This window comes from Nothobranchius furzeri, chromosome 11, assembly GCF_043380555.1.
Source record: "Nothobranchius furzeri strain GRZ-AD chromosome 11, NfurGRZ-RIMD1, whole genome shotgun sequence".
In the NCBI taxonomy this organism is placed as follows: domain Eukaryota; kingdom Metazoa; phylum Chordata; class Actinopteri; order Cyprinodontiformes; family Nothobranchiidae; genus Nothobranchius; species Nothobranchius furzeri.
Window position 1 is genome coordinate 33,025,817 of NC_091751.1, and position 14,494 is coordinate 33,040,310.

General features: G+C 46.9%; 1 protein-coding gene across 1 annotated transcript in view; it reads right to left on the minus strand.

The window, feature by feature from the left end:
- Window positions 1-14,494, minus strand: part of csmd2 (CUB and Sushi multiple domains 2) — a 338,433-nt gene that overhangs the window by 134,226 nt on the left and 189,713 nt on the right. Inside the window, exons 13-22 of the mRNA XM_070541492.1 lie at window positions 12,250-12,432; window positions 9,583-9,773; window positions 9,223-9,358; window positions 6,344-6,538; window positions 5,336-5,474; window positions 4,303-4,490; window positions 3,096-3,284; window positions 2,417-2,533; window positions 1,799-2,014; window positions 250-438 (exon numbers count right to left, since the gene is read on the minus strand). Of these exons, the coding sequence (XP_070397593.1) occupies window positions 250-438; window positions 1,799-2,014; window positions 2,417-2,533; window positions 3,096-3,284; window positions 4,303-4,490; window positions 5,336-5,474; window positions 6,344-6,538; window positions 9,223-9,358; window positions 9,583-9,773; window positions 12,250-12,432 (1,743 nt within the window). The remainder of the gene's footprint in view (window positions 1-249; window positions 439-1,798; window positions 2,015-2,416; window positions 2,534-3,095; window positions 3,285-4,302; window positions 4,491-5,335; window positions 5,475-6,343; window positions 6,539-9,222; window positions 9,359-9,582; window positions 9,774-12,249; window positions 12,433-14,494) is intronic.

Here is a 14,494-nt window from a genome sequence, read left to right on the forward strand (position 1 = left end):
TTAAAAAACAAGTAGCACCAATAATTACTGTTTTTCAGCTTTTTCATGTCATTCTCATTAAAGCTGCTGCCCTATATAATTTGGACAAAGTCACACAGGCGGTCTCTGGGAAGCTGTCCAATAGCGAGACAAAGCGTGGGCGTACGGAGAGACGGTAATGAGCAGAACGCCACAAACATGATTAGTACGTTTGTAAACGGCCTAATTTGTGAAGAGCTGGGGTAAAGAGTAAAGTACTGGACCACCTACCTACACACCTTGGCAGAGGGGAGCTCCACACTCTCCTTCTGCCTCCTAAACACACCACCCTGGCCGGACCCTCCAGCCTGTAACCCGGGAAACAGGAGAAGATGAGGGCGTCGCCCACCCCATACTGAAGGCCTTTCCTGGTGCTGTAGGGGGGGATTCCTGGGTCCTCACAAGGCTCCAAATCATACTCTGAGAAACACAAAGTAAACATGTAAACAAACCAAACTCCCACGTTAATGTGAAGATGATGATGCCCAGCTTTTCTAGCGCGGTCGCACCTCTCCCCGGTGGATAAACGTATCAGAGGATAAGCACAGCCAAGCAGAGAAGCAAACAAACTCACACCTTTAATATAAGCGCTCTAATTCGTTAACCCTTTCAGTTCCACACCAACAATTATTTTAACCTTCTTTTCTGCTAAATTTGAGGTCATAAAGGTTCTAATATGAGTGAATGTGCTGTAAAGAACTTAATATCAAGATTCTTATCAATAATATAAAATAACTGGAGAATTTGGGTTCGGTTGTTGCTCAGTAACATAGTAAAATGTTCTCGACCAAGTAGAAGACCTCAAACGCTCAACGCCTCACACACATTTTATTTGGTTTGTTTTTAATAAAATCCCCATCTCACCCTCCATGGATGGATTCATCCTTCCAAGCTCGGGTCCTCTACCAGAGACCTGGGAGTCTGAGGGTTCTGCAGAATCTTAGCTGTTCCTAGAACTGCTCTTGTCTGGACTGAGATGTCTGACGTCGTTCCCGGGATCTGCTTTAGCCACTCCTCCAGTATGGAGGTCACCGCCCCCAGTGCCTCGATGACCACGGGCACCACCGATGTCTTCACTCTCCCGGCTTTCTCATCTTCTTCTTTGAGGTCCTGGTACTTCTCTAGTTTCTCATGCTCCTTGTTCCTGGTGTTGCATCATTTGGTATTCCCACCTCAACCCCAACGGCTGTCCTCCGTTGTCTGTCCACCACCACAATGTCTGGCTGGTTTTCCATCACCACTTTGTCAGTTTGGAACTGGAAGTCCCACAGGAGCGTGGCTCTCTCATCCTCAACCACATTAGGAGGTGTTACCCACTTTGACCTTGGGCCTTCCAGTCCATACTCTGCACAGATGTTCCTGTACACGATGCCAGCCATAATTATCCAAAGTAAACAAAAATTGGCACTTGCTATTTTTAACCCTTAGAGGACAGGTGGCAGTACGAGCAGCAGGTTCTTCATGAACTCATCAAATATGGTAAAAACAGACTTAGGATCGTTAAAGTCAGTTCGGAGACCTTCCAAAAGGCAACATGTACCTCCGCATTAGTCACTATGGTGTCAGTTATGCTCAGAGAAGGAATGCAAATGAGATCAGTGGCTGAAGGATTTGATGCTTTTCTGAGTTGAGTCAGTTCTGTTGGAATTAACCAAGGTTCAAAAGTTCTCCAATCCCCCTCCTTAGTCTTCCTCTGTTCTACGTAATAAGCATGACTCAGCACCAAGCGTCCCAGTTTTCCTCCCTGAGCTGTCAGAGACTATGCTGACTGTATGCTCACCTGAGAAGGTGATGTTGAAGCCCTCGTAGGACACGGAGAAGTCCGAGAGAAAGCGGATCTGAGCGGTGTAGTTCCCAAACAGGCCGGCGCTGAGAAGCGGCGGCAGAGTGGAGCCCGTCAGCCTCCAGAGGGGCTGAGAGAAGCTGCCGTTCTCCGTGACCAACAAATGGTCATGAGGACTCTCCAGGTGGAAGGTGTGGAAGGAGAACTGCACACCTGATTCAGAAAAATCCATCAGAAACATCCGTTTAGACATTTGCATCATCGAGAACCTCGGAGGCTGCTTGAATCTGAAATGTAGGAAAAAATCAATATATTGACTGAATCTTAAATTCAGTCAAGTATTCATGTAAAACACAATATTCTCCACCTCCTGCTGCATACAGAAAAGCTCTCCTCAGCCTCTACTCATCAATCACATCACCACCGAGTCAGCATCTGTCGGACTGGAGCCAGCGTCGGCCATCCGGCGGTACCGTAGACCCGGGCCAGCCTCTCAGCGCTCCGGTCTTACAGAGACAGCTTGTTCGGCTAAAGAGAACGGCCTCTCGGTAGGGAGGTGACATTGTGAAGGGAATTCAATCCGACTGCTGCGTGTTTTGTTTTGACTGCTCTAACCTTTGCCATGGGACGTCTCGATGATCCAGGTGCAGTTCAGGTTGTGTGGGTAGAAGTCGGGAAAGCCGGGAGACAAGATGGTTCCAAAGTTGCCTTGGATGTAACCTCCACACAGGGCTGGGAACACGAGCACATGGAAGCAGAGGATGAGGGATGAAGGGGAGAAACAACCTCTGAGAGACACGGTCATCGTTTACGGTGTGGTAAAATGCATTTTACAAGACGTGCCCTTCAAGTTACAGGGAGAGTGGTATTATCAATATTAGTAGAGTGGGCAGGAATCGATCGGTCCTCAAAAAGCCGAGTGTTTACAGATGAGCCTGTGTTCTACACTTAAAACAGAAATGTTCCCCTCAGCTGGGATTAGCAGCACCATCTCAACAAAGACCAATAAATACGGAACAATTAGAAGTTCCAAATGAAATCTGATGTAAATAAAGGCCACATGTCCGTAATATCAGCAGATGTGGCTGCGGGTCTCAGGCGGCTACATCTGAAACAAGAATCTGTTGAAGAAATGTTATCATCCTGTATGGATTTTGTAATGACTCAGAAATATATGATCATTTAAACGGGATGCAATCTGAGGATCTGTGGCAGCACACAGCAATAAATTCAGCTTCAGCCCCATTTATGAGGTGGGAGCAGTTCATTTCTAGGTCAGCATCATGGAGCGTACCATCGCAGCTCGGCAGGGGCCGACTCCACTGAAAGTTGGGTTCACACTCCAGAGGCTGTGTGTCGCTGAGCGTGTAGCCGGCGTCACAGCTGAATGTCACCAGAGCGCCCACGTAGAAGTCGTTGCCGTGCCGCTGCCCGTTCACAGGTATGCCAGGATCCACACAGTGATCGGACTGCAGCTGCAGAGCTGGAGAAGAGAGGAACCAGGGCAGGAACATCAAAACCAGATCGTTAAACCCACCTGTTTCCAGTGTCGTCAGGCTGACAGCATCTTCTTCCCTACAGGTCAAGAGATGCTGAGAAGCTCCTTCCTTTTAAAACTCAGACCGCATCAATAATTCACCTAAGCTCCTGTTTTCAACAGCAACCAATAGGCATGCTCAGAGTCCTTCTCTCCACCGCGCGGTTGGTGCTGCAGCAGTCTGATGGTGAATTATTGAAGTCTGGCAGAGATTTATCCCCAGAGAGGGCAAAAGGTCAGCGGCGTGCTGCACAGGTAGAAACGCTTGAGCACCGTGTTTCACCTCGAGTGTGTGTGTGTGTGTGTGTGTGAATCTGTGTGTGCAGTTTGTGTGTGTAGTTTGTGTGTGTGCGTGCATGTGTGTGTGTGTGTGTATGTCTGCGTGTGTGCGTGTGTGTGCATGCATGTGTGTGTGTGTGTGTGTGTCTGCGTGTGTGCGTGTGCGTGCGTGCATGTGTGTGTGTGTGTGCATGTGTGTGTCTGCGTGCGTGTGTGTATGTGTATGTGTGTGTGTGTCTGCGTGTGTGTGTGTGTCTGCGTGCGTGTATGTCTGCGTGCATGTGTGTGTGTGCGTGTGTGTGTGTGTGTGTGTCTGCGTGTGCGTGTGTGCATGTGTGTGCGTGTGCATGTGTGTGTGTGTACATGTGCGTGCGTGCATGTGTGTGTGTGTGCGTGTGAGTGCGTGCATGTGTGTGTGTTTCTGCGTGCGTGTGTGTGTACGTGTGTGCGTGCGTGCATGTGTGTGTGTGTGTGTGTGTGTGAGTGTGTGTGTGTGTGGGTGTGTGTGTGTGTGTGTGCGTGTGTGCATGTGTGTGCGCGCGTGCTTGTGCATGCGTGCATGTGTGTGTGTGTCTGCGTTCATGTGTGTGTATGTGTGTGTAGTTCTCCAGCCTTCCCGTAATGGATCACTCACTCAAGCACTGATGCTGTTGTGCATTTAACTCCTAATCCTGAGTCGGCTTACTTTCATATCGTATACGGAAGCCAATGTCAGAGTGGCTCTTGTCGGAGGTAAAGAGGAGATACAGGAAGTTGGAGGTGCTGATGAGGAACTGGGGGACCTGGGTGCCCTGGTAACTCCCAATTAGAGGAGAAGAGGGAAATCGTCCATCCCTCACCTCCAAAACATCATAGTTGACCTCAGTACGAAACCTGAAACAACAAATACACAAATAGAAACTCTTAAACTGCAACAAACCAACAACAGCAACATCCAAGTTCTCTGGCTGAGCTGCTTGAATAGTTCATTTTCTAGGACCGTTTCATCATCATCATCTCCTCACTGAACACACAGTGAATGCAACGTAGCCTGGCAAGCATCTGCGACCCACAGGCCACGCCTTTGTGTCATAAAACAGGAGTTTGAAATGATTAATGGGTTTCATCGTTTTATTGGTATTTTAAAAAGAGGACATTCTGCTCCTGAAATGCAGGAATTCTAAGGAATCCTTAAAAATCAGTCTTTAGAGTCCAGATATGAGCTAGTCTGAGGGAGAGGAGTGTGTGTGTGTGTGTGTGTGTGTGTGTGTGTGTGTGTGTGTGTGTGTGTGTGTGTGTGTGTGTGTGTGTGTGTGTGTGTGTGTGTGTTTCTGAATGTGCTGCCAGAACATCATCCTCTTCAAAGCCATGAATAAAAATCTTGGTTACAGAAGCGTGTCATCTAAATAAAATGGTTTGTGATATTTTATTGATGCAACATAGAAAATAAAGAGCTGCATTCATTTTACATGATGTGGTATGGAGCGCGGGGGGGGGGGTAAGAAAGTAGCACTGGACCCTGCAGCTGTCTCTACACAATGAGAAGCGCTGCGTCATCCTCCACCTCCGTGTCCCAGCACCAGTGAGGACATGGGTGTTTACCTCTGTGTTAGTTAACTGGCTGATTAGTGAGAGTTCAGCTACAGGTGAAAGGTCAGAGAAAAGGAGACGTGAGAGTGAGGAAGCAGCTGAAAACACGAGAGTCAGGCGTTAACACAGTCGCTGGCTTAGTGACTCACTTGTCGAAGATGATCTTGATGGGGTAGCCTGGAGGAGCCTCGATGATCCATTCACAGTTAAGGGCCTCCTTGTATAGTTCTGGCCAACCGGGGGAGAGAATGATCCCACTGGGAGCCTTCAGATCTCCTCCGCATGGGGCTACCAGCATGGAAAGAGAGAGAGACATGGCAGCTGAATTATTCATGTCCGTCCCAGCTGATGTATGTATGACAGCAGCTATTGATGAGTTCTTGCATTAGCAGAAGCCCCTCCCCCTTCTTTCCTGCCAAGTTGCATCTAATGTAAAACGGTGACAGCTCACTTCAAGGTTAACCTTCTCTCCCACCAACACATCTGTCACTCCACACCTCTGCGTGTGTGTGTGTGTGTGTGTGTTATTCCCTCTCTGCTGTCATCTTAAATGTATCAAAGCTCTGATATGAAGGTGCTGCTGTCACCCCCACCAGGAGGAGGAGAAACACAGAGCCTGTGATGGCTGAAGGCCTCTCCTGCGGGATCCAACCAGAACACGCAAACGTGGTGGAGCGCTCCCGTCCAGAGTCTGGACAGATTTAATCAGCCAACCCAACGTAGTGAAGGACATCATTGTAACACATTCTGCTATAAGGTAGGTCTGTGATAGATGGTCTTCTGGGAGCAGGAAGCTGCTGGGAGAGACGTGTTTTAATGCAGGTTTGGCGTTTGCAAATTAGAGATGGAGAACCTGATTAGCACCTTTAGAGTAGATGCCCTGTCTGCAGTTACACTGGTTTGCTGCTGATGTGTGAAAAGCATGCTCTACAGGCGTTTTCTGGTTTGCTGGAAGAGTTTATTAATTGTTTAGCCATGGAGGGACACGGCACGTCTGCTGCATCAGATGCATGAGAGGACAAAGCCTCTGGATCCTGTCAGGCTTCATCACTATCTGATCTCACACGCCCATCATTACTTTGTTACAGCTGCACGATTCATTAAACAGAGTCAGATTGGGACAATCAGCGTACAGAAGCCGCTCCTCTCTCACCCACCTTCACAGCGAGGGACAGCGTTGTCCCACACCACGTTGCCGTCCTTGAGAATACAGGCTATGGTCTGAGAGCCATGCGTCTTCACAAACCCGTCCTCACAAATGAAGGAGATGGAGCTGCCCAGCTGGAGGCTCTCACCAAAACGCTTCCCGTTGACTGGCACCCCCGGATCTGGACATTCGTTGTGGCGAAACGCTTTAGGAGATAAAGGAGAAATCCTAGATTGTGGACGTTCCAGTCATGAAAAGACAGCTAATTACATATTTTACTGTTTAATAAACATGAATAAATAATTTGTAATTCTGCCATCAGTCACAGACTATTCAACATCAAACAGGATGTGGATGTTAAGACATCTAACTGGTCCTGCTGCTCATCTTTAGGGCTAACGGGATGGTTTCTGAGTCGGTCCGGTGTCAGTCTGCTGGTCTGTGGCCTAAAAACTGATATTTGGCTGCTGACATGTTGTTTAAAACACACACAAACAAATAAGGGATGCCACTGACAGGTGGACATCGGCCCAGCATCCCCGTTTACCCTGAACAGATAAGGCTGTTTCAGAAGTCGAGCTGAAAACCACCATTACCACACACTGCACCTATTCACGTGAATAACCTGTAACACGTGATGCGACACTTTACCTCTAGGACAGGCCGAGGGGTGCGGAGTGACACAATAAGGACACGCTCTCAAAGTGAAATGTGAGAACTCATTTTCACAGTTGATTTCTGAGCAAAGCCCAACAGCAGCCGTCTGCAATCCCACAACAAATCAAGTTAAATGAGCTGAAACACAAGATGACTGTCCATGTGGCTTACTGAAGCTCTGCTGCAGCTCTGTGCTCACAGCCGCACTCTTCCTAGATGATCCTTTACAACGTTCATTCTGTCCTCTTCTCAAATATTTAAAGAAGTTCTGTTTTTTTTGGGACAGGTAAGCTGTGCTGTGAGTTTACCGTGACGTGTTTCGACCGGCGACCGTGGGTTTGGTCACGCTCACCAGAAGAACAGCTGATAAAGACGCGTCACACCAACATCTGTGACACGTCTGATGAAGGCCGCAGTCGCCGGTAAACGACCGGTCGCCGTTTACCTCGACCGCATGTCGAGGTAAACGCACAACACAACCTCACATGTCCCAACAAAAAAAGAACCTCATAAAATATCCTGCTTGATGAACCACACCCTCTCTGCTCACATGATTTCCACCATACCCCAGAGCCGCCACATACTCCCGTCACGCTCTCGTTTCTTCTCTAAATCACTACATTTGTGTCGACGATGACTCACACAACTTCCAGACGTCGTTTTGTTCCTAAGCAGCTTTTATAAATGAGGGCCCAGACCTGGAAGTTTAAGTTCATATCTCAGCGTGTGACGTTGGTCCGACTAAACTCGACTACTGGAGTGCTCTGGTTCTGAAACGATGAAACAAACTTTACTTTCTCTCTACTGTAAGCGTTCAGCAATGCCAGCTCCACACAGCCAGATGTTAGTTTTACTTACTCGCATTGATCCACTGTGCTGCAGCCAGAGCATAAAGCATCGGTTTCAGGTGACACCGCCGGGATGTTCATGGAGCAAACAGTCATCATTAAAACTTTATCAATCAGGATGGATTTAAATTCAGCTTGAAGAAAAACAAGAAGCCAGCAGCAGTCCTGCGAGAAGAGTCACGCCCCGGGTCCACAAATGCATCACCTGCACCACGATCTCTCTCACTTAGACCCACATGTACTTGGAGACACATGTAGGTGTTGATGAATCCCTCTTCCCTAGCCATCGGACCCAAACAGAGAGCCTGCTGCACCTCATCCATCACCTAAATCTTATTTATTAGCATGGCAGAAATGGCCTGTCTGGCGTGTCCTTAATTTACAAACATGATGGAAGCTGTGAGCCCGGCCCAGTAGCCTCTCAGATCGGTCTCACGGTGAGATGACACTGTACACAGGAGCAGACCGTCGTCTTCAATTAACTTCTGTTAGGACACTTTTCCCACCATGGTGTGTTAACTATTCATGTATTCATATCACTTGTGAGCTAATGAATGCATCAGCCACCGTGTGCTCTTACACACATGGAAAGATGCCAGGAGAGACTGAAGTGTTGCTTTAGGCAGGTCGAGGACTTGGAGAATATAAGTATCTGCTTCAAGCTGCAGCCCAAGTGCACGGCACTCTGGCTCCACCAGAAGAGCTTTAATATCCATAAAAGCCTTCTGTGATCAGAACCGGGCTTTCTGCACAGAGATGTTAGGTTCAGGGTGTGGTCTGATGCTACGCTAAAGCTCACCGCTCAGTAGTACACAAATATGATAATCCTGCTGCCAAACCCTCACAGTGGTAAATGGTAAATGGCCTGTATTTGATATAGCGCCTTCTAGAGTCCTAGAACCCCCCAAGGCGCTTTACAACACAATCAGTCATTCACCCATTCACACACACATTCAGACACTGGTGGGGATGAGCTACAATGTAGCCACGGCTGCCCTGGGGCGCACTGACAGAGGCGAGGCTGCCGAGCACTGGCGCCACCGGTCCCTCCGACCACCACCAGCAGGCAACGTGGGTTAAGTGTCTTGCCCAAGGACACAATGACAGCGACAGACTGAGCGGGACTCGAACCAGCAACCTTCCGATTACGGGGCAAGCACTTAACTCCTGTGCCACCGTCGCCCCAATGCCCCAGTGCTCTCTAGCCATGAAACAGGGCTACCGGCAAGCACACGGTTCACAAGTGAGTCAGGGTGGACAGATCACAGCGCACCCGCTAAGGATAGCACACCTCTGGGTGAGGACGAGGGAGGTAGGTGAGTGTCATTTTGTAAGAGTTAGTACAGTTATTGAGATTTATAGACGCTGGTAATAAGAGACTTACTGGTAAAGGTGATGTTAAAGCCCCTGTCTGTGTACGTATGGTCAGTCAGGAACTCCAGTCGAGCCACGTGGCCACTTGTTGTTATTGGAGGAGGCAGCGAGTCACCGGAGAATGTGCCCAGGATGGGTGACTCGGCCTGAAAACCAAAGAGTTACAGATGTGATGTGAGCCAGGCTAAAGCAGACGGGTAAAATGACCCGGAAGTCTGATAAATATGCAGAAAGGTACATCTTGTATGCATAATTACATAAAGTGCTTTTTCTAATAACAACTCCAGTGACAGAGACATCAGTCAGTGAAGAAAATCACACTTGGAACTATGTAAGGCAGTCGAGGACACCAGCGTGTAATTTTCACAACCTTTCCTCCATCCTTGATGGACAGGAAGTCAAACTGTTTTTCCATGCTGAGGTCATTGAAGGCCAGATTGATTCTGCTCTCAGGGTTGGTGAGGATGAGCCACACACAGTGCATGTTGTTCCCATACTCCTGGGGGTAGTTGGGAGAGAGCAGCACCCCAGATGGAGTGGTGAAGTTGAAGAAGCAGGAGACTGGAGGCACAATAGAAACACACAGACAGTTAGAAATGACCAAGATGGGTTAGGACACAGAAAATGCTGACTACAATCCAGGATGATCTGATTCTTTTTATTGAATCTGTAGAAATGTGCCTCACAGACCCACGTAAGAGTTCAGACAGGAAATCCAATATCAACGACCGACAGCATAACTACCACTTAGCTGCCTTATAGCAGAAGCACATGCACAAGGCCAGCATACGGACTTTCACACAGAATAATCAGGAACGAAAATAAATATTTGTACAGTATATCACTTTCATCAACTTGCCGGCCGAGGTATTTAAGACAGGCCTGGGAAGAGAAGGCAATTTCCAGAGAGAGCCCCTGGATGCACACATTAGATGTTATCTGACAGAAGCAACCCAGACGAATGACAACACCAACACAAGCTTAAGCTAAGAGGTTCCTAATCAGTTTCCTGTAAAGTCTCATGATGATGGAACAGAAACAGACGTGGTCTGGGAACGCCCAGTCCAGCACTCAGTCACCTGATGAACGTGTTTTTTTACATAGCGCCAAACCACAAAAAGAGCCGTCACAACGTAAACATTCCAGTACAGGCCAGTTCATTAAGCCAATCAGTAAAAAGTTTCCTGTATAAGGAACCCAGCAGGTTGCATGGAGTCACTGACTAGTGTCAGAGTCTTTACAGCAATCATCATACTAAGCAAGCATGCAGCGACAGTGGAGAGGAAAACTCCCTTTTAACAGGAAGAAACCTCCAGAGGATCCTGGCTCAGAATAAGCAGCCATCCTCCACGACTCACTGGGGATGGAGAAGACATGAAGGGGAGTCTCAGGCCTCTGTGACTGTGTTTCTGTCTGACAGTAAAACAATAAATGTTCTAAAGATGTAACACCAAAGAAAACAAGAAAACAGCTTATTAGGATGCCTAAAGAACACAAGAATGCATTCAAGTGCTGCTCAGTGGAGCTCGTTGCAGCACTGTTGCTTCACCATCTTGAATCTTGTCTGCACCTCCTTTTTATATGTTGGGTTAGCATGTTCTCACAAAGCATCTTCTCTCTGGGTTCCTCCCACAAAGCAAAAGCATGCATGCTAGGTTAGACCCGGGTCACATAGCAGGGCTTCTGAGGTGATGGACCACATTCTAAAGCTTGGTTTATGCTTGACGCATTCACTTTCTGCTTGGTGATGCGGCTCGCGGATGGAACGCGCTTCACAACTCGCAGCGTTTATGGTTCATGCGGCTCGTCTCTGCGGTGAGCCAATATTCTCCCAAACTGAACGGGGCAGCATGGAGCTCTACGGCATGCATCCAACACTACACCATAGTAGAAGTAAAAATTACTGTTTACAACATGACATTCCAGCATTTTTTAACAGCGTCCTCGTCTTTTCCGACAGTGAGAGCTATTTCTCTCCAAGAATTATTAACATGTTGATCACGGTGATCTCTGAGAGCTGAATCATACAAATGTCTGTATTTACGAACCTCTGCCATACTAGTTCTTACCAATCCGCCATGTTTTTCCGCGTCCGACCATCCGCGTGGTTAGAAATTTTCCTAGGTGCGCGTTGCGGAAATTTTGGGCCATGCGGAGACGCGGTGGAGGGGAATGGTAGTTAAAATGACGCAATTTCGCCGTGCGGACCTCGCGGACGCGACAAAAATAAACCAACCTTAAGAGAAGCACACTCGTTTGTTCTAGAAAATCAGACCAAGACATTCCAATGTGTTTGAAAGCCTGGATGATTGGGGCGGTGCACACCACACATGGCAGGAATATCAGATAAGATTATTTTTAGAGCCATTACCGAGTGCATCCTTTAGACTGTCACAAGGGGAGGAGTGGATCAAAATTCTGCATTATCATTTATCTTGTTGTGTGAACCAAGACCGTGACTAGTGTGTGCTGCTTGTCTACGTGTCCGTGTGATGGGCAGGTGACCTGTCTAGGGTCTAGATAGACACCAGATGCCCAACGGCCCTAGTGAGAAGTAAGTGGCTTAAATAATGGACAGATGGGTAAATGCATTCATTCTTGGTCTATTAGGCATGACTAAAAAGCTGTTATTCCCAAATAACTAAACTATAACAACAAAATACGCCTCGTTTATTCCATCAACACAACAAAGTGAACGTATTTGATGAAACTAAATAGGCTTTGGTGCCAGGAAGTTCTCAGTCATTCAGCTGAGGTTTCACCACGACCTTTGGTCCTTCTCACTGTCTCATCAATAATCCAACAGTGAATGTTATCTGCATGGTCAGCTCTGGTTCTCCACATCATCAAACTCGCTCATTCTCTGGCTTTGTCTTTCACTGTGTTAATTAGCTAATCCACCCCCCACCCCCCACCCCCCCACACCCCCACGCTCCTGAATCCAGTCTGTGTCAGACAAGCTGTGAGGATACTAGCCGTCCCTACACTCATCTGCTCAGTATCTGTGGTCATCGGCTCTGACGTGTGGTACACTCACAAACACAGCTGGGTTTCTTAGCTGACCACTGGTTGTTCTTTTGACAGGTGATGTTCTTCTTTCCGACCAGCTCGAAGGCAGGCAGACACTCAAAGTAGAGCCGGTCCCCATGGCGAAAACCAGTCCCTTCCCGTTTTCCATAAGCTGGGATTCCAGGATCACCACAACTGCCCTGGTCAATTTCTGTGTAGATAGAAAGAAACAGATTTAGGGCAATAGTCCGGCTCAAATGAAACCTAAGTACTATAAAATACAAAGTCATCGCTCAAGGACCACCTATTACCTGCTCCCTTCCATGGCTAAGATCATTTTATTAAAGGGAATTTAGCCATTTTGGTCAAAAGCTGAAAATAGCTTTATTAGGGCTAAACAGCAGTCACCACTTAGGTAAACGTCTCTTGTTGTCTGTGACTAACATGTTTTTCTTTTTGGGACTCTGATAGTTTATCTTAAAGTTGAAGTGGTAGCAGCCGGCTGTTTCTCCTCCTCTGATGTTACAGTGTGGAGAACCTCTCACACCAGTGGCGTTCTGCTGCTGAATACATGAGTGTGTGAGGACACAGGGAAGTGCAGTGGTTCGGTGAGACCGACAACTCGATGGTCCAATAGTCCGAAACGTGTTATTGGCAGATAAGAACCACTTTATTCTTTTTTTTTTTATCTCCACAATATATTTATAGCTGTGCTATGTTAGAATGCTGTTTAGAGGCATGGAAAAATGTTATAAGCTAATTTGTTTTGTCCTATTTTTCCACAGCAGCTTCCCCAGTGGCGGCCATCTTGAGTTGGGTTAATAGTTGGCAGGGAAACATGTACACAAACTCACAGAGGATGGAGGTAATATAGTGTGGGGACAATTCTTCTTCCAGGAGACGTATTTTACATATCACATATACTTAGTGAATTATGCTTTATTTTTAGATGACAGTGGTAACTACAATAACTTCCTGGTTTGCTGATCATGTGTTCGAGTTTCTCTTTTAATGTGAGCAGCACAGAGTCATCTCTCTAATCGTGACCCTCCTCTGACAGCAAACACGTCCCGCTCCACACTTCAAGACAAATGTTCTTGTTTCTGTTGGAAGCTGACATGAGCACTTTCAGAAGGATGCTCAAGCACATCCTCACCTTTACTAACAGACCTCTACCTTTAAACCACACAGGCCAATTTCATGATCACAAGATGAATGCAGCCTGCATTTCCTTTTATTGGCTCTTCTTCCTGCTTTTCTATGGTAGAGGACTGCAGATGGAAATGCTGAGGCATCCTGTTGAAGCATCTGGAACATACACAGCCAATAGGCTCATCCATCCAGGAAATGATGGCAGGGCCTAATATGATTTTAAATCGCACCAGGGGTGATGCTCAGTATAAATCCATACCCAGCCTTAATGATGATCATCATTTAGAACACATACTTAGAGCTCACTGCTGCTTGAATGTATAGCTGTCCTAAGGCAGCCTCATATAAAAGAAAACTCATTTTACATGGGAGTCACCTTTAAATGGGGAAGGTGGGTGGGGGGTGGGGTGGGGGGGCAGTTGAGCCTAAGAGATCTGACAGACAAGTGGTGGTAAGGGTAAGTCTAATCCTAACCCATCTTACAGAATAATTCAGCTATAAGGTAATACTATGGGTACATACTAATTGACAGGAGAGGACAACACACTGTAGTGAGAAGTGAAGGTCTCTCTGCCTCCTGGGTTCTTACAATTAGAACTTCAAGGAGTACGGAGGAAATACATAAGGACTCCTTTGAAGTCTGTGTGTTCATAGAGTAAGTCTTTCTATTCACCAGAGTGTGTCATAAAAGCTGAGCAACTCATCATCATCATCATCATCATCATCACAATTATCACCATCATCACCATCACAATTATCACCATCATCATCACCATCATCATCACAATCACAATTATCACCATCATCATCACCATCATCATCACCTTCACAATTATCACCATCATCATCACCATCATCATCACCTTCACAATTATCACCATCATCATCACCATCACCATTATCACCATCATCATCATCATCATCATCACAATTATCACCATCATCATCATCATCATCATCACAATTATCACCATCATCATCATCATCATCATCATCATTATTGGGGTTACACGTTTAAACCGAATTTAAGGAAAAAGGTTTAAATCAATCATAATCTCCTTTGAAAGTATTCATGTGTGTCTGATGGATACACATGGACCTGTAGAACACAGCGGTGATAT